The following is a 21,460-nucleotide window of genomic DNA, read 5'->3' as shown; positions in this document are numbered from 1 at the left end:
CTGCATCAGACAGACTAGAGCAACTTCATCTTTCAGAGCCACAGAGAAAGATGTCAAGGCATGTTTTTTCCTTTGTACCTTTCACCAGCAGATGTCTTCACAATTTTCATCATGGTCACTGATTGTAATATTGTGTCTATAATTGAATCAATGAGCTGTTCTTCAGATTTCCATCCACCTGCAGGAAGAGCAGACAAAGCCCAAGTTAATGCATATAACTGCATTGCCTTTATGTCAATATTATGGTAAATGAACTGTTTATATAGCCCTTTTCTAGTCTTACTGACCTTCTGATAAGTGGACAACCCACTCTACCTCCTGAGCCACAGCCTCCCACCCAATATTATATTTTTCAGTGTTATCCACAAGGGAATGTCTGGAAATGGGAATGAAATAAAAACTGCCAGTACAATAGAAGTAAAAAACAAAAAAACCTTGCACATGAAGAGGAAAACTTGATGACAGATAGATTGGATGATGATGATAAGAAAATTAAAGAGGACCAAAATGTGTAGTTGAATATCACCTCTGCATTAAACTGAATTCCATTCCTGATTTAAATGATATGCCACTGGCGCGTGTAAGAGTTGCAATGTATAGAAAAAGTGCTGTATGGATGTGTATGTGAATGGATGGCCATGATCTGTAGTGTACAATGCTTTTGAGTGGTTGTTAAGACTATAAAAGTGCTATATAAATGCAGTCTATTTACCATCTATACTGAATGAATGTGTTTTGGGTCTTATGGGGTATATTTACATGAGAAATTGGTTTTCTTTGTCTTTAAGCATCACAGTTTTTCTCATTAAGGAAAGGTTAAGCAGCCAAACCACAGCTGTCATCTACAGGATTAGAGTTAATAAACTGGAGCAAATTGTTTCTCTTTGGCTCCAATAATAGCCCAGAAGACCAACCAGTGCTTCTTTTCTCTTCCTTCATATAGACAGTTACATTAATTTGCCATCTTACCGGTCTAACAGCCTCTGATAGAATGACTAGAATGAAAACAGCACAGATGTACAGTGGGCTCCACAAGTCTGAGACCAGAATCCCATGTAAGTGAATGGGACAGTGGTCTGAGACTTCTGGACTCTCCAATGATATAATATGATAATGGAATAATAATTATGATGAAATATTGATGATAGTTGTCATTGTCATTGTAGCCTTGATCATAATAATGATTTCCATAATAACCAAAATAACTTAATTGCTAGATAAGGACATTTACTATATTACTACTATGTTATTAATACATTATATTTGACACTGATTTCATGCTTTAGAGCTTCTCTTTGTGTTCCAGTGTTTCTATTTTTTACACGCAATGCTATCAACTATGTCAGCTACGTAATCCTAATGAGTTAACAGTCAGTTTAGTAGTTTACTTGAGTAAACTACGTATTTGGAGCCTGACCAACAATAGGCCAGTCAGAGTATCCCAGCTTTTGTCACATGAATTCTGACAACTTGTATCTCTCAGGTTGCCCAACTTTATGAGAGTGCAAAATTTAATCACAGGAATACCACTCAGAAGTAAGAGTCAGGGACGGGGCAGGTAAGGTTACAACAAGGTTTTCCTGGTCTTGGTTCAAAGTCAGCAATGGGCCATCAATCAGTGAAGGCAAACAAATCTAAAAATGAATCAGGGAAATAGAAACAGGGAAAAATTATAAACCAGTAGAGTAGGGGCATTGAGGGGCAGGTGTGCTGGCAGACATTCATCAGGTGACTGGGACTGTTCCAGACACAATGACAGCCACTACTGGATGGCCTGAAATCAGTGGATATTAAGAACTCAACACTATTACCAGAAAGGAACGGTCCAAATTGGATGATTTTGCAAAACACAAATAATGTTCAGTGGCAATGTCAAGACAGAATTCTTGCTTTCGTGCACATAGAGAAATGTTAGGATGAAGTTGTCTCCACGTCAACCACTTTAACTGAATTGTTATGTTGTGGACTATAGATACAAACTTGCTGTTGATATGAGCTTGGGCCATGTACATGCTGTATTATCTTTGTGTTATGTATCTGTTCTGGGTTGTTCACAAACCACTATTTGCTGTATTGTATATTTTTGGAAAATCTTGTGCATCCTTCCCTTTTCTGTCAACCTACCAGATTGAGGAGGCCTGTGAGGTTGCTCCACTCTGCTAACCTTTGTCAAATTGTTGATGGGTCTTTAATCCAGCCTCAGACCTGTTTAATACAGAAGCGGTCTAACAGGATTGGTGATGTTAACCCCCAGGGACATGGTTGCCAGCTGTTCCATCCCCCTAGCAGTGGGTCAGCACTCACAGGGCCGCTGATGGGTGGAGCAGGGTGGGAGGGGATGCCTGGAAAGTGAGAGGATCTTCTTAGCTTAGCGCAGATTGCCGTAGCAAGAGGATGAGAGGGATGCTGAGCCCGAAGGTGCTGTAACACATCTCAGAGGACTGGATATTTCACACAACATCCCGCCGTGTCCCGGAGTTTTTCTTCATTCCTTCCTTTTTTTTTTTGCTCTGTTTTCGTCCTCACACCTGGATTTTAAGGCATTGGGTTGGCTTCATTTATGGGTTGCTGAGAGGACACGGGACAGGTGACTCACGATGGCCGTGGCTTTGGACGCAGTGTGGGTGAGGGTGAAGAATGTCTGCAAGCAGAATGGGCTCCTCATCATGTCGGTGATGGCTGTGGTCATTGGGTGTCTTTTGGGATTCTTCCTGAGGACACGGCGTCTCACAGAGCAGGTCAGTCTGTCTCTTCACACTAACACAAGTGTGATGTCATGTTGTCATGTAGGCAGAAGATGAGGTTTAGGAGGGAATCATGTCCCTCAGTGTAAAACCCCTGGTGTTAGAGCCTGAGTGCTTCTCCTCATCTGTTCATGCTTGACTGCAATTTTCCCATTATTTCACACTTTTGGTCATTATCTCATGTATACTCTACATTTTTCAATGAGTATTTTAACTTTGTCTTGTGTTTGGGCCCCTTGTCCCTTGTCGATAAGTTATAATTTATCTAACTGTATATAACGTAGTTAAAACTAGCTCCACCTTGATCTGCTATGACAGTAAAATGCTGCTCCCACATTAATGCAACAGTACTAATCTAATAATTCTGGGCTGTGGAAATTTATTTCCACTCATGTCATGAAAATCAAATCATAGAATTTAAATGTGCTTGAAACAGGTAACATATCAGTGACAATCACAGTGGCTTTATTGTCAAACGATACCAGTGCAGTTTGTTCCATTGTAATACACTGTAATACAGCGTGTGTGTGTGTGTGTGTGTGTGTGTGTGTGTGTGTGTGTGTGTGTGTGTACTTGTACTTGCTACATAGTAAGGACCAAAAAAAAGTATTTTACTAACAGAGTGAGGACATTTTGGGAAAGTGAGGACATTTTGGCCGGTCCTCACTTTTTGAGACACCTTAAAATCACATTTTGAGGGTTAAGACTTGGCTTTAGAGTTATGGTTAGAATTAGGTTTAGGTTAAGGTTTGGGTCAGGATTAGGGTTAGGCACTCAGTTGTGATGGTTAGGGTAAGGGGCTAGGGAATGCATTATGTCAATGAGTGTCCTCACAAAGATAGAGGTACAAGTATGTGTGTGTGTATATACACACACACACACACACACACACAATGTGACTGAAATGATTCACAAAATATCAGGAATATTTCCATTTGATGGAATTGTACAACCATAGGAAAGTCAGGAAATCCTGGGTTTGTATATTTGACTTTGTGTAAACATATGTTGGAACAAGCAGAGTATACAGTATATGACAATGTAAAACAGTGTGGGGCTGGATTATTTTTCCATCTTTAAACGACAGTGGAAATAAATGGGAAGAAACTAGGGAAAACTGTTAGTTACAAAACACTAGTATGGTTTAAATTATTTAAAACAATGTCAACATTATTAATATTTTACAATGTTTTTGCAAAATCATAGAGACTCCATCCTTCAAACTGTCAATTTAACATGATAAAAATACATTTCTCTTTAGCTTCACGTTTACTTGCACTGACATGTTTGTTTTTATCATATTCAAATAAAAAAAAACTTCCAATGTGCAAATACTTTTATTTTCTGGTTAAGTAGCTACACTTAGTCAAAACTGACAGATGAGCAAAACTTTTAAACTTGTAGCATTTAGTGAGCAGTGTTTTCATTTGCCTTCTGACTTTTGAACTGCATAAGAATACACAACATGAAATTGGCTTTGGTCAGTGTTTTATTGGGGTAAGTGAGTGTGTGTGTAGTTGCTGATGATGTAGTTGGTAGTTGTATAGAAAACATCAATTCACAAATCCAGGCTAAGAACAAACCCACAAGCTCACAGTAAATACGCTGGAAAAATACCTGTGGCAGCTGCAACACACTAGTCTAAATTCAGCCGCTCAGAAGCTTTATGCAGGGGCTCCATAAACTAAATGCAGCCTTTTCTCCCCCATCACCCCTCTGACTAAAGCTCTGTCATATTCTCAAATAGGCCTAAAAATAGCCCTGTACTTTCCCAATAGGGGATTACAATCCAATCAAACAAATGCCTTGTCTAACTGTAGGCCACATCAAATAAGAGTGCCTGTCAGTGAGAAGCATCACAAGGCACACAGGAGAAGCAGACCTTAATGTTTTCAGGCAATTAATAGACACTCTGGGTTAAGAGCTGAGAGGGAAAGTACAGGCAATCAGTTTAAGTGTGTGTGTATGTGTGTGTGTGTGTGTGTGTGTGTGTGTGTGTGTGTGTGTGTGTGTGTGTATGTACTGTATAAAAGTGCATGTCTGGGGCGGTTAGGGCGTGTACCACATGAGCGGATGCTCTCAGCAGGCTTTCCTGTCACTCTCTACTGTCCTGTCAATAAAGGCAAAAATGCCCCAAAAAATATCTAAAAATAAATAAATAAAAGTGTATGTCTGGCATTAGTAGGGTGATGTTATAAAACTTGACTTGTTTCTGGGGGAGAAATTTGTGCAGTATGTAAATGTGAAAAGATTAGCCCAAATCTAAAGAAGAACATGAACTAAAAACTGATGTGATTCATGTAAAACAGTTTCCACACAAGAAGACTGTGAGTGGAAATGTATGGTTGAATCTATGACATAAGTCTGGATTATAGTATTAGAAGGGTTTGCACATCACACCATTGGCTGCAGATTTCCCTGTCAGAGGGAAAAAGACTGTGAATAGTAACAGAAAATATCTGTATACCGCAATATTTAACAACTGATACTAGTATGATTGATTATGGAAATGTCCGTGCATGCATATAAGAGCCACAAGGGTGTGCAGCTATTTACTATTCAATGGTTAAATATCAGTGTGTGTGAGTACAGGACTAGACATTATAGACGTTATAGTCACATGCACAATGTAAACACATGAAGAAAGTGTGGTGAAGCAAACCTTCTATGGCAATATGAACACATAGATATTTGCACATCAGCGGTGTGGCTGCTTTTAGCTTAATTGTGTTTTACTGCTGATGCTCAGTAAGACTGAACTGTTTCAAGTCTTCAGTGGCTGTTTAGGCACTGAGGTCGCCTTCACAGGTCCACAGCTTCTTTAAGAACGACTGAGAGCAGCCCGAAACAGAAACTGCTTGAGTCACTTGTCTGTATTTACCAATATTTTTACCCACATACAGAACAAAGACAGTGACTCTGCATGTTGGATTGAGAAAGCCATGAGAGGGTAAAATGACATGACGCAGGTTACAGATGGACATTTAACATGTTACATACAATCACTGGCCACTTTACTAAGTACTCCTGAAATCTATTGCAATTCATTGCCACAGTTCTGCCACAAATTACACGTGTACTGGATTACGTTGAGAGGTGTTTCTCCTTTTTTGTCCTCCCATATACAAACATGAGGGAAAGAATACTAGAAACATCTCTGAGTATGATACAGTCCAGCACAATATCAGCAGCTGAACTAGTGTCTTCTGTCACACTTTATTACTACACCTGGATTTATTACTGTAATCATGGTTTTTATCATTCTGTCTCACATTTAACATGTGATCCTTCGCAATTTTGTATGGTTTTGTATGTAGGATTTATGTACTTGTGCGTACGAGTGTTGTGTCATTGTGTTATGTGATGCAGTGACTTGCAGTGAGTTTCCCCCTGCAGGACAAGTAAGTATATCTGACCTTAACACATCACTTACTATGACCTCAATGCTACAACATATAGTTAAATTCAACTAATGATAACAATAAAATGGAAACTGATTTTATTTTGCATTTCTATTTATCTTTGTGCACAAAAACTCAACATTGCTTTAAAGTACTTCAGTATTACTGCTTGAAATGTCTCCAACCACTTTAAGAACTGGAAGCATATTTGTTTATTTCTTTACCTTGGTAGGTGGAGTCCACAGAAAAGACTATAGACAACAGACAAACAATTAGATGCATAAACCACCCTCTCAACCATAACCACATAAAAAGAAGGACAATCTGATGTTTGTTTAAAACATATTTAAGGGACAGTATAAAATCAAACTAAACGTAACAGATGGCATTCAGGTGATAAGTCAGGTCAAATGAAAGCCTTTAGACAAATTCATACTGTTGCACATTTCAATAATTTTGCTGAGAATGATTTAAAAGAAGAATCACCAAAACCTATAGAATAGTAGCTAAAATATCCCAAATGTTAGTCCCTAAAATGCCAAATCCTTCATTTCCCATAATGCAACTAAAGGCTCTTTTTAGACAAATTTTAATTCATAAATTTGTGTGTCCAGTACAGCTGGTGTGTTTGCAGCTGCTATTCACATCACCGCAGACCTCTGCAATGTACAGCTTTGTTAGAGAACAAAAAGTCCAAACGTGTATAAGAGAACCCAAATTACAAGAAATAAGAAAGAAATGTTCTTCACTGAAGATTACATCAGTTTTGTCCTTCTGCAATCATAATAGACTTATTTGTGCCGTTTCATCTCTGAACCACCTGAACCAGGCATTTGAACGTGGGCTGCAGGAAGCAGGCATGAGCAAACCCATACAACCTCCACTGCAGCTGCTCTAAAAGCACTTATAGTGTTTAAGATCCTTTCGGGCTGACATTTTCAGATGGCATTGGTTTTCAGCTGGATGGTATTCTACTCTGTTTCAGAGTGAGAAATGTAACAAAGCGGAAGCAGAAGTTCTGTAGTGTTCTTACTTACTATCAATGATTCAAGGATTTGCTGATTGATTTTGCTGAAGATACTTGTTACCAGAATACAAGCAAGGTGTGTGTGTAGGTGTGAGAGTGTTGTGTTGAGTGTTGAGATTGCACAAGGACTTTTTTTTTTTTTTTCACGGTGAACACACACAATGATGCTACCTTGAATCCAAATTCTTATCAGTCCTGAAAGAGCAATTTTCAGATTTAAAGTCAGAAGGTGTTTTTGTCACAGCAGCTTGAATCTTGGTATATAGCATACTGCTACTCACCAGCTGAATCTAATTAGTCCAACAAGGATCCTGCCATGACCTGTGGTGTAACACACACGGATATCAGTCGTTGTGAATCGAGCTGTAGGTTTGAGACCAGAGGAAGACCTGCTACACAGACTGAATGCCTAAATAAATTCAGTTAAACATGACCTCCTGCAGGCATTTCATGGCATGTGTCAGTAAAACATTTCCTTAACTGAATTCTTTTTCAGCTTGCTTTCATACAATAGCAGCATAAAATAAAAATGTGTCATTTCATCATCAAACGACCTTATTAAGAGGAACTGGTGAAAATGAGAGAGCAGAAGAGTGTTAGAACAGCGGGCGGACCTGCTGTGACAGGATAGTGCTCCTAAGAGCTGTTAACAATATGAGCCAGAGGAAAGACCACAGCCTTGAAAATGAACCCCTGCAAAATCCCCCTCAACAAAGCTGCACTAACTCAAACTGGCACTGAAGATGCAGCTTTTTGTAGGCGTTTTAGTGTTGCATATTTGTTGAGATGTGAGAGGTGTAGTTTCTCTGTTATTGTCTCTATTTTTCCAGTCAGTTTCTGAGTTTGCCAAAACTGAATCTTATTTATTTCCCGCCTTTTGTGTGTGATTTTCATTGTTAGCTTGCAGTATTTTAAATTAACGTAAGCGGGAATATCATGATTGACACTTACTCACTCCTAACTTTGTTTATTCATAGTGTATATTTACTACATACTCCATAGCCCCACCATTAAATAATTAAGCACTCAATCAACAATATATCTCCTGTTATCTATATTTTGTTTAGTTGTCATGGAGCTGGAGAGCCATTATATGGAAACTGTTGAAAATAAATTAGAGTTGCACATTATACAATGGAGCAGTGCAGGGTTCATGATTGCTGCAGCAGTTGTTTTCTTGTTGGCAAAAAGTAATTGAGGTCAAACCACTAGTGTAGTGGAAAAATCTACAGCTATGTGATTATTCTGTGGTGTATATGGAGCGCAGCTTCCATCTGAAATGATTGTTGGCTGTCCCTAAAAGTTGTATTGTCTCAAAAGTTATCTCTCTTTCCAGTGCTACATGGGATGAAGTCTGTCAGAGACTTACAACACAGATTGCATAAGCAGCAGCATCAGTATCAGTGGTTTGACTTAAGCAAGGATATCACTTTCTTACCAATAAGAACAACCAAAGAAAGTTTTTAAAGCCTGAGGCTATGAGAAGCGAGAAAAATTACAGGAAGAAGGTAGTTAAACTGTGACACCTAATTCCTTTAACCAATGAAACTTAGGATAATAAAATGCATTCTAAAAGACATCACCGCTCAATTCAACGCACTTAGGGGTTTTACTGCTACAGCCTTACTTGGTCTGGTATGGCCAATATCTTAGGGCAGATGATGTTAACAAACTCTATAGAGTCAGCCTGCTATCTCAATGACTCCTATCTGCTCTGTGGCCACAATGGCTGCTGTTCAGCAGTTCACCATCACATTCTCAGTCAGCAAGGTGTTACAGAGCCGAGTGAAGGCGGCCAGTTACCTTGTGTACATGAGAGCTGCTCCACAGCAATGCTGACAGTTAGCCAGCTTGCAAAAGCAACATTGCAACATTTAAAGTGTGGTTAACAACAAGTCAGATGAAGTTATCATGCTACTGTAACCACTCACTAATGAAAACAGACATGTAACATTATGTAACATCAAGTTACTTACATATGGAGGAGAAGAAAAGCCAGTTTTGAGTCAAGCCGGAGCCCTTAAGCAGCTAGGGCTCTCCATCTTGGCCAGAGCAGTCCACGGTCAGACTGAGAAAGAAATTCAGCCTTGAAGCCAGTAAAGACACTGAAGAGCTGTTAATGACACTGATGGAGCTGGTAAAAACACTGACAGAGGCAGTAAAGACACTGACGGAGCTTACAAAAACTTCTAAAACTCTCTGGATGTTTTGATGGTCCACCAGCCGACCGGGATTCTAACCAGTAGTCCCCATGGCCTTTAAGGACGAAAAAGGGGTTTCTTCAGTGGGGGAAACTGAAAGGTCACTTTTACCTAAATGCTATCGCTTTCACCTGAAGGCTCATAAAAGGAAGCTCCCTGAATCCTTTTAACACATTCAATCAGCAGCTTCTGTGCTAGTAATGAAGTTCACCTGACTCAGCAGCGTCGGTTTTACAGCAATATCTATGTAAAGTTTTCTGACATTAGCAAATAAAAGCCACCATATGCTGCTGGTCATACAAGACCAAAACACTGTTGCAGCAAAACCCTGAGTGTGCACTGAATTGAGTAAGGGTGAGTTTTATTACTTGTAAACGTAACTTTTCATTTGTAGTTAGAATATTGTAGATCATATTCTGATACTTTATGTTGTTACACACTGATAAAACCTGTCAAACTGCAGCTGCCTTGCTGGTCCTTTGAAAACAGCTGCACTTGCCCCATGCACCACAAACAACACTCATGCACACACACACCACACACACATACACACAGACAGATGCACACCAACCCATATGCAAGAGTGCAAGATGAGCAGAGCAGAAACAAACCTTCCCTGCTGTATGTGTGTGCTGATCCTGCTCTTATACAGAAAACTAAGCTCTCTCTGCTTAATGCCCAACTGAAAAGCTCTTTAGCTGTCATTATGCATCAGCAACGCCCAACAGCAATCCACTGTCCTCCCTGACATCCCTAACCTCAAACTTACTTCCATCAGCAACATACAATACACAACTTTTACATGTTTATTTATCAGCAGATAGACATGGAGATGCTGTCTTAAGCTATTAGCCACAGTAGTTGCCTCTTGCTCATCCTGCTTTTCTAGTATAATGACAAAGATTTCTCACGTAAGGTTTAGACAAGTCTGACATTGTCCAGACCTTTATAATAAGAAAATACAAGATGACTGTGAGATCATTTTATATTACTATCGCTACCGTGACAGGTGCAGCAACAGAAAAAAAATGTGTTCTTCTCCATTGTCTGTTACAGTTATGCCAGCAACACAAAGGTGTAGTGACACATGACTTGGACTTGAGTCAAAAAATGGCAATTGAGACATTAATTTAATGACTTCAGACTGGAATTGACAAAATTGAAAAGACTTGACATCACATGACACACAATCAGCCGGGACAGACTTATGACCAAAAGATGATATCATCAATTATTGGATTCAGATATAAAGACAAGGCTGTGGTCAACAAAAAAATGACAACATGGAGAAAAATCACTCATGGAAATGCAACAACTTCCAACAGCATTCAATAAAGAATGTGAAATTAAGGCCAGCATTAATGTCATTTGGCCAACCTTTGAATAGTTTAAGGTAAAGTTAACTAAGCGCTATCATTAAGTAGCCTCGTAAACTTTGCAAACATAAAAATCTTTGAGCCTTTGACACAGTTAGCATGGTAATAATGGTCTTACATACAGCCAAAACTTATAACAGTATAACAGATTTTTCTTGATTTTTAATAAACGTTAACATTAATTAATCAAAATGATAAACATGTAGCAAGGACAGGAGACACAATCAACATAATCAGCATTCAAACTGTGGTAAACAGGTTTTTGTGTATGTGCACACACACAAACATATACACTCACACACTCATACACACACGCACACACACACACACAATAAAAACGTATCTTTTTTAATCAAAAAGTTTCGACGTAGTGCATTTTACTAAGTCATGGCTCTGTCCTGTGACCTCATGTTGAACATCTGAACATAATTTGTTCTTTAGAAGTAATTTCAGGTAAATAATTTGTAATGGTTATAAATGTTGATGAAGGTGGATAAAATGAAGTTTTAGTGTTAATCAGGTACATGGAGCTGAACTCTCAAAAAAAGGCTGTTAATCCATCACAAAGATCAGACAAACAAAGCATGACATCTTTGACCCATTTGGATTAAAAATGAAAAGCAAAAAACTATTAAATACCACAGAAAAATTAACAAACAGAAATGAATGTTGGAACAAATCATGGTCAAATTATAGTGTTTTTCATGAGGATTAGTGGCATTTATTTGTCTGTAGAGTCTGAGCTCCAACAAGCGCTGGTTTGTGATAAGAAGCTGTGTTGCCAGCCTGCTGGTGTCTTTGTTCTCTGCTGCCACATAACTGCAGAGGCAAAGTTACAGCGTATAAGAGTTATCTTTTTTCCTGAAATATTTCAGGTTCTTATCTGAATATGTATTCCTTGAAATTTGCTAACTTGGTTGGGTAATGCCCTTTAAGCGTTTTCGTTATCATTCTACAGATTTTCACTGGGATTAAGTTTGGGTTTTTGCAGGACATGCTGACAGTTTTTAAAGCTATCGAGTCACTTTAGCTGTTTGCTTCGGGTCATGTTAGGACATATTTACACTTTCACATGCCCCAGTTTATCTGTGGAACTGCTACCCACTCTACAGTAGTTGCTCTTCTGAATTTGGCTCCATATCATTCTCCAAATCCTTCCAAGTCTTCTAGTGGTTGCAGGAGTAGCACATACATTAACTTTTCCATTAGCCAGCTCTTTTCCATGGCATCTTCTTCTTGGACATGTTCCATTTATGGAGGAGACATGTAACAGTTTTAATGAGTGTGAGCATGTAATCTGTGCTCACAGTTTCCAGTCATGTGATGGAAATCTATGAAATCTTAGCAAACCTTTTTCCATGCCATCATGTAAAACACTATAGAAAGTTGTTAGGTTTAACCTTATAGTGTGTTCAGGTAAAGTTTGACCTGTTTTCAAGTTTAGATGTGCAAACCTTTAGTTTTTTCTGATCAAAACAAGTCCTCATTACATCCTCAACAGTGGCCTACTGAATACAATAAAACTCATCTTGATAATTTTTCTTTTTTTGTTTTAAATGCCCATTGAAGTTACATCAGTGGTGTTATGGGTCAAATTGAAACTGATGTAATTATAGCAAAGGAAAACTATTGGTAATAAACTAAAATAGTATAATAATATTGTGTAATAATAAACTAACTAAACTTATATTTCATGCTAAGAAAGTGTATTGACTTGAATTCAGCTGTAGAGTGGCACACAGCAAATATAACACACACACACACACACACACACACACACACACACACACGTGACCATACTATCACCATCCTTCACACAAGACAACAGACAACACAGACATCCACAATGTCAATCCACAGTTTTTATTACTATTAATGCCATTAGGTTTATACGTTGTGTCCTTTAATATTTTATGATCACGGCGGAAGATGGTTGTGTGTTTTTAGATAAACTCCAAATTAAACATTTCAAAAGTTCTATTTAAAGTTACTCACTCCTTGAGTTGAAACTAAAGGAGAAAACAGGTAACGCCTTCGAAACATGCGCCAACCCCCAGGAAAAAACAACTGTTCACAAGTGGCACGTGACTCCAACGACTGTCATTATAACACAATAGGGCTCTAACGAAGTCGAAACCAACTCTCCACCAAGACAGTCACTCTAACGACTGTCGTTGGCACATGGAGCACAAAGGGAACCAATGACATCATCAGCCTTGTGAAAGCCCCTCCCAGAGGTTAAAAATACCTGGGTCTCCACACCAGATAGTTGGACCAGTCCCAGCCTGGTCAGGTGCGAGAAGGAACTGATGTAGCCTCATGGATGAGAGGAGAAACGTCTTCCTAGACAAATAACCAAGTCCAGTTGCTTTCGATTTAAAAGTCCTTTGAGATACTATGACCTGGACAAATGAGAATATTCACAGGCTTAAGATAAAGGTGGTCTTTATCAGACACGGAGCCCACACACCATATAGCTAATCTATTCCTTCCTTGGGAGAATAATAACGTCCATAAGCTTGTATGTGGCACATTCAATTGCTCAGTAAACACAGTCTACTGGCAATCCATTCATACTCTGTTGAAGGACTTTACAGGGCCGGATTATCAAACACTAATGTTCATGTTGTAATGACTCATGTTGCAGATCCCCTAAACAACACCATGACTATAGCCGTGACTTGGGAGGAAAGGAGCTTTTTCAAACTCCTGATATACGGCCAGCCTGATTTTGATAGAGTGGGGATATGAGGTCTGGTCGCAGGGGATGGAAACAGCACAGCTGACAGAAAACAGCTGTCCCCTGCAGCCTGAGATAGAGGCCAGTGTTAAGCCCAGTGGACACTGAGACAAACACACAAAACACCTGTGAGATCTGCAGAAATCTGCCAAACTGTCACCCACAATTCTTGGACCTTGTATTTGCATCGCTGGCAGTTTGTGTGTGATGTTCTATGGCTGCTCTCCTTGCTTCCACTTACTCATGTCTCTGGCACAGCACACAGTGTATTGAGTAACAGATGCCTGTGCCCGAAGTAAACCAAAAAATATTAACGGTCCCATATTGTGTAAAGTGAGACTTCCATGTCTTTTTGAATATACAGCAGGTCTAGTTCTATATAAATACTGTGAAAGTATGAAAGTGCTCAGTACACAGAGAAATACACACAGCCTGTATTCAGAAACTGTGTCTTAAAATAAGCCATCAAGACTTCTGCAACTTTGTGATGTCACAACAAAACAGTCACCACCCTCAGCCATACCCCAAGCCCCGCCCACCTGCACCCACTATCCAGCCGTGCAAGATTTGCTTTCTCTGAGTGTTAACCTGAAATCTGCTATATTTTTTATTTGAACACTCAGGAACAGTCAGGCTTAAAAACCTCTCCTCTGATTGGCTCACTGACCTGTTGCTTCTAGAGCTCAAGAGAGAAACATGAGAGAGGAGATGTAAAACTACTCTGAAATTGTTTTGGTACTTAAAACCACAAATATATCTCCTTATGGATATTAGAACTTCAAATAAAACACTGGAAAGTGTAAAACATGTTTCTGTTGTTAAGAGTTTGTATATTTTGTGTAATTGCTCGGGTGCATTTTTTACCAGTTCAAATTTACTAATTTACTATCTGTTTTATGATTACCAATAGTAAATGTTGCCAGTGTTGCAGACTGAAGCATCATAAATTAAGAAAGGATGGAAGGGGTATCATGGTGTCTGAATATGCTGCTGTCAAGAAGCCGAGCAAAGTAGGCAGTATTATTGTGAATCATCGATCACTTTGAAGGATTTATGTAGCACAGCACTTTATTTGAGGTCTCTAGCATTTTGAAGAAATTGCTGGGGCAGCGAAAATGGGACAGTGTTTCATTCCAGAAAATGTTCCAAAAAATGCTCTTTTACCAACTGACCCACACACTTTACATAAAGAAAGGCAGATGGTGGTCTCTGCAAAGCAGGACAAAGTTAAAACATGAAAACACAAACATTACTTGTTTGTGTATAAATATATATTGTTGTCTAATGATTGGTCTCATTTCTGAATAAAATTAAATCAAAGCTTCACATCTGAAAAACACAAGAAGGTTACATGAACCATGCAGTTAATGCCTCTCTCCCTACAGGATGGCCATTGCAGAGACACAGAGTCTAACAACTTTCACCATGAGCCAAACTGTCTCAAAATAATCACCTATCACATACTCTTTATTTATGTGATTGTGGCATTTTAATGACATTTAGTGAATACTGCCATTTATAGATAGCAACTGGACTGTTAGCATCATCATCACCATCAGTTGCTTCGTTCAGATTTCTGCAGTAAGGCACCTGTTACTTTGTTTATTGTGTTTGATAGCACTAAAGGAGGATTTGCACTTCTGCCAGGAGCTGACTTTAATCTGCAGGAACTGAGTTTTATACTTGAGGGCAGCTGAAACTATTTATGTACACAGTATCAATATATATATATATTTAAGTAAGTATCTGGCTCGTTAGCGGCTAACTGCTCGGCTATGTTCACCAGTTACCCTTTGACTGTGTTCATCTGCCCTTTGGTGCTGAGCAGTAATGCACAGTAGGATTTCAAAGCCTTTTCTCTGAAAACAGCTGCCTGCCGTGGTCGAAAATGGCGCAACGAGAATGATCAGAGTGAACCAAAACAGTAAAGTTGTGGGTCAGACAGTGACTGTGGTGAAGGTAATGGAACAAGCCTACAGGTGTTGGTGGAGGCTAAAGTGTCGTTAAAAAGAGAGTGAATATTGCACACACTAGTCCATCAGATGTAGAGAAACGTCTCAAAAATAAATTCTACTGCTGTTCTGTAAATACTCAAATGTTTGCTAACACATTCGCTATATTAGCTTCATGACTGTGTTTTTTAGCTTGTTGATACCTCTCCTAATTAAAATATACAGTTTGCAGTGAAAATGGGCTTTGCTACATCTCAAAATACAGCCATCTCTACTAGCATCGGAAACAGAGGGGCAGCCCGAGGTGACCAATCACCGTTCTTCACGTTTTCACTTGGTCTCTTCATATTCACCATTGCCTTGATGTGTGGTTAAACATTTTTAAGGTGTGTACATTAACAAAAGAGCTGTTGTTAATCCTGTTACAGTTTAAGGATTTCAGGACCCAAATGCAGATAAAACACAGAGGCAAGCAGATTCAGTGACGGTGCTTTAGTAAAAGATAATATCCAAAACTTGTTCACAAAACAGGAACAAAAAACAGAAGCTAAGGTCACACAAGGAAACTAACACAAGCATCTGTTGGAAAAACAAGGGAAACACAGACAGACGGACACAGAGGATTGAGACCACAAAGACTAAATACACACAAGGAAGGCAGGGATAATAGGACGCAGGATCGTAAGAGTGGGAAAACCAAAGACACTAATTACAACAACCGACAGATACACAAGGTATGTAATACCAAAATAAAACAGGACATAAACAGTCCAAACGAAGAGTCACTGAATGGGGCTCATATGACAAATCCAGCTTCTGGCATGTGATGGCCACAGCCAAGTTCTGAAATAAATCAAAATAAAAGACTCACTTATTTTTATAAAACAACCAAACCAAACTTTTTCATGTTTGTGCTGACAAGGACTAACTATAAATATATTTTAGCCACATCGGGAAAAACATGCAGGAAAGTGCTCTGTTCACTGAATTGAGTATAAAATACTATTATGAACAAAATGTCGACAGATTAGTTGCCTTTTTAAACTCAGTGTGTTAATTTTCTTTTCTGACTGAAAGCAGTGTATTATTAAAAGATGGATTCACATGTCTGTGTGGTGGGTATCTACCAAATTTACAGCCTTTTTTTCTGCCTTTTTCTCTATCTTTTGCACAGACTGAGGACTGAGGATTTTGTCCTACTTTGAGAATCGGTCTCCTCATCACACAAACACTTAAAAGTACACATAGGAATGTGAGGATTGCTTGAGGCCACACTTGAAAAAATGTGAACCTATCCTTTAAGCATTGATCCTTAAATACACAAAGAAAAAAAGTCCAACCATCATGCTATGCAAAATTAATAGATGTTTTGCAAGCAAAACAAAGATAAATTAATTTACTAAATCTTCTGACACTAATATTGAGTGTTTTACAGCCACAACGTGCATTATTTAAGTATACAATATCCTTTGGACGTTCAGATGGCACAGTGCAACTAATATTAATGCAAAAGTTAATAATGTAGTAATTATCACTCTCTTTGCCGGAAGGGGCCGACATCAACAAGTGCATTTCCAGGTTTAAGCTGCTGCTGCTGTTAGTTTTCTTTCCTCAAGGCGGCAAATTTCTGAGTTAATTACAGCAAAGTGCTTTATTTCTGTCCTCCCAAAAAGAGCAGCCTTGATTATAACAGTAAGCAGGCAGAATTTCACCACAGCTGCCATCGTTGCTGCTGCCTCTTGCCATGATGCCCCAAAAAAATTGTAGATTTTCTATTTTCACATAGATTCTGGTAAATTGATACCTGGTAACATGATGCATCTTAAAACATATCTTTTTTATTAAAAAATGATTAATTTATGATTTTTATCTAATTTGCATTGTTTTCGTGTTGTTTTTTTTTCTTTGTTTTTCTGTATAACAATTTGTATTGCAGTAGTTTTGAGTTTGTGTTTACTGTCTGACTTTGAGCCAAAGAACGTGCTTTTGATCGTTCTTCCTCAGATAAATTCTTATGCAAATCTGTTCTGCAAGCTTGCAGTATATTGTGTGAAGACTCTTTGCAATTACTTACAAATAAGTTGTATAATACCTGCCCCCTAGAGTTTACAAGTCTCAAAGTGATATCTTCTAGGCTGGATAAAGGGAGAAGTTTTAAACTATTATTCTGCCTGGCCTGTGTAATTGCAGTCATTTAAAGTGTTTTGTTGGGATACCATATTTACTCTTGAGTTCATCAAATGACATAAATTCCTTGCCATTATATAAGTCAGACACCTGAGCTATACCCCAAGCTGCACAGGATTTAAATCCTGGGTCAGCTGTACCTGGTCGGAAAGTATCATTCCCAAAGATTTGAGTAAACTTAGTTAATGTTGAGGCCCCTCCCAAATATGCCAGAGCGCTGTGCCAGATCATTAATGTGTTTTTAAGAAAATGGTTTTTCTTTAGTTTAAATAGCTTGTCCTTATCTGCTGAGTTCACTTGTAGCTTTAACAGAATAGTTGTTAATCATGATTGTATTGAGACCCAAATGGGGGGGAAGGTCCTTCACAAAATAATGCAGTAATACAATAATACATTTGAACCCAAAGCCATGATGAATCCCTAGCCTTAACTAGCTTAACTCAAACCATGAGCTTTCCTTAAAACTAGCAAGCAAGCAAAGTTTATTCATATAGCACTTTTCACAGACACTAGTCACAAAGTGCTTCACAATTCAAAGAATAAAATCAAATGAAAGAATTAAAAATCAAAATATATCAAATAAAAGCAAAAATAAAAACAATGTAGACATACAAGAAGATTTACAAGAGGAAAACAGATAAAAGAAGCATAAAATACCACATGCTAATTAAAAGTCTGTCTGAACAGATGGGTTTTCTGTTGCTTTTTAAAAGAGTCCACTGATTCCAGGGATCTCAAACTTAGTGGAAGACTGCTCCAGAGCTTAGGAGCTGTTGACTGGAAAGCCTTGATTTCCAGTCATTTCCAGTCCCCAGGTCTTTAAGTGTGTTCGTGGAGTGCTTAGAAGACCCAGGGTGGAGGACTGAAGAGCTTGACTCGTGGTGTGGGGGTGAAGGAGCTCTGTGGTGTATTCTGGGGCCTGGCCATGCACAGCTCTAAAAGTGAAAACTAAAATTTTAAAATGGATTCTAAAATAAATGGGAAGCAATGCAGAGATGTTAAAATAGGTGTCATCTGTGACCATCTGTTTGATTTGGCTAAAAGCCTGACAGCAGCATTTTGGATGGTTTGCAGGCGCTGAAGGAAAGATTTGTTCAGGCAGGTAATGGAGATGAGATAAAAGTGTGGATTAACATCTCCATTTCATTTTGTGACACCATAGATCTAAGTTTAGCTACATTTCTGAGGTGAAACAGACATAGTAGGTGTCCTAATGTGTACATCAAAACTCATAGAGTGGTCATAGATTATACAAAGATTTCGCAGATGGAGTTGAGAGGAAGAGGACAGGTCACCAAGGTTCTGTGTGATTGCTGATCAGATGTTATCGGGAGCAATAAAGAGGGTTTAAGTTTTATTTGTATTTAACTGTAGGAATTTGTTTGACATCCAGTTCTTAATGGCATTTAAACAGTTGGCCAGTATAGAGAGTTTGTGCAGCTCATAAGGTTTGAATGAGACATAGAACTGAATGTCATCGGCATATAACGAGAGTAGATGTTGCTAAAAACACTGATAATTTGTCCTAGAGGCAGCATGTATGTGGGAAATAGAATGGATCCTGAGACTGATCCCTGAGGGACACCACATGTCAGAGAATTTTCCAACAAACACTAAGAATGACCTATCAGTGAGGTAGGAGGAGAGCCACTCCAGTGCAGTTCCCAAAATGCCCACTAGATGCCTCAACCTGTGGATTAAAATACGGTGGTCGACGGTGTCAAATGCTGCCCTAGGATCCAGTAAACTATCCAGACAAAAGAAATGGCTGACCATGTTAATTAAAGATGAAATAAGAAACAAGAGTTGATTCAGCCTTTCCCATTTTCTTACCAAGTAATCTTTCTCCTTCATTATAAATTTTTGATAGAAAAATAGATGATGCTGCAAGCCATGCGCTCATTTTCAGCTCTGGCAGTACTCTAGAAATTCTAACAATGGCTTGTTCATGTCAAAAATTGTTAAAATAACATCAAGTTCCTTTCCACAAGCTGTTTAATGCTCTTACTTAAATTACCATCATTTCATGTTCTCTCTTTCTGACAGGAGGTGAAGTACTTTCAGTTTCCTGGGGAGCTGCTGATGAGAATGCTGAAGATGCTCATTCTCCCACTCGTCGTGTCAAGGTAATGACGTCTACCTCCAGCACTTCATGATAATATAATATGAAGATATTAACAGTGTATGACCCTCACAGCTTGAGCCCACTCACCTACTTCCATTCTCATTTTTTGTCACTCCACTGATGAAGAATGCTGCATATAGTTTGGTCAGCTTCTACAGATCTGCAGGTTGCTCTCATCATTTAGCTATTTGCATTTATTGCAGTGTGTTCGTTGTTATTTCGCAATTGACCCTGCCTTGTTCGCTGATGCACAAAATTGTGAGGCTCTTTGATGACCGGCCAATTGGTGCCAGAAAGTTCAAGTGTTATGTTGCATCAGTATGTCGGGGTTCAAACCTTGAAATAACTTTCAAGTTTTTCAGGTTTTTGAGAATCAGGCATTGTGCACTTTTCAGGCTGTAACAATGGAGGGCATGCTAACTTTATATGTGGCTATCAGGATGGAGTAAAGCAATATGGTTCATTATGCTCTCAAAATATTAGGCTGCAGAGCACATAAATGTTAGACACATAACTTATTAAAGGCGCCGTATTATATAAAGTGAAATTTCCATGTCTAGTTTTTGATTATAAAGCAGGTCTCAGTGCTAGGTTAATGCTATGATAGTATCAAAGTGCTCAGTCCACAGAGAAAGGCACACAACCCGTATCAAGAAACTGTGCCTTAAAAAAACTTCTGTAAATTTGTGATGTCACAACAAAACACCCCTAAAGGGTGAGATGTAAGACATAAGAGGGGATGTAAAACTACACTCAGATGGTTTTGGGTATTTAAAACCACAAATATATCTTATGGTTGTCAAAACTTGAAAAGAGTAAAATGTGGGACCTTTAAATCTAAATGTACATGCGTTTGTGTGTGTGTGTGTTTTTTTTTTTTTTTTTACTTATTGTGCATGTATTATCTTTGCATCATCTTCACACTAAACAAAAATCTACCTGCTCATATGTATGTTGTATCTATAGCAGATGATACCAGTATTTTAATCATGCACTACTCAGGCATTAAAATGAAGCTCTGTCATGATATCAAGCTTTATCACTTTCCTTATCCTTGTGAGACAGAGCTTTTTTCGACACTTTCGCCTGGTTCTCTGGAAATAATGAATCATGATGTTAAAAAAAATCAGTATAATTCTTTTTTTTCTTTCATAAGAGCTGGTGCGTGGGAGTAGGATTGTTTTGCATTGGCAGAAGTATGTGCTAAACTGAGTGCAATTCTAGTTAAGTCATGCATTAGGCAGCTCAATCAGTGTATGCCAAATTTAAAAATGAGTTCAATGAGTGAATTAAAGAGCGGCACATCACAGGAGAGAGAGGAGTCACGCAATGTGGCAACTATTAATATTTCTGATGATTATAGCATTTACAGGTGTGAGGTACTGTAATAACGCTTTGGTTCCTGGTTCTTCCCGCCCACATGTTTCACTGAGCTGCACACTGAACCCCAAATTGCTCCCAATCGTTAGGCCAGCGTTTTGCGAGTGTGACTGCATGGATAATTGAGAGGCACATTGTAAAACACTTTTAGTAAAACACTTGCATATAAGCACATAATACAAAATCATTAATGGAACATTTCATTGATAGAAGATTTTATTTCTTTAATGCATATGTATCTCTACTAGATTTTATTTATCAAAAATCTGATCCTGGATCCTCAGACTCTGGCATTAAATATTATATTTATGGGTGGCACACTATATT

At 38.6% G+C, this 21,460-nt stretch overlaps 1 protein-coding gene across 1 annotated transcript in view; it reads left to right on the top strand.

Annotated features, from left to right (window-relative positions):
- Positions 1 to 2,373: 2,373 nt before the first annotated feature.
- Positions 2,374 to 21,460, top strand: part of slc1a7b (solute carrier family 1 member 7b) — a 39,730-nt gene continuing 20,643 nt past the window's right edge. The window contains exons 1-2 of the mRNA XM_071487297.1: positions 2,374 to 2,738; positions 19,675 to 19,754. Of these exons, the coding sequence (XP_071343398.1) occupies positions 2,598 to 2,738; positions 19,675 to 19,754 (221 nt within the window). The 5' untranslated portion in view covers positions 2,374 to 2,597. The remainder of the gene's footprint in view (positions 2,739 to 19,674; positions 19,755 to 21,460) is intronic.

The sequence above is a fragment of the Trachinotus anak genome, unplaced genomic scaffold, assembly GCF_046630095.1.
Source record: "Trachinotus anak isolate AG129_WGS33_773 ecotype Australia unplaced genomic scaffold, CSIRO_AGI_Tana_v1 ptg000010l, whole genome shotgun sequence".
Lineage (NCBI taxonomy): Eukaryota > Metazoa > Chordata > Actinopteri > Carangiformes > Carangidae > Trachinotus > Trachinotus anak.
This window is presented reverse-complemented; position numbering and strand designations above follow the sequence as displayed.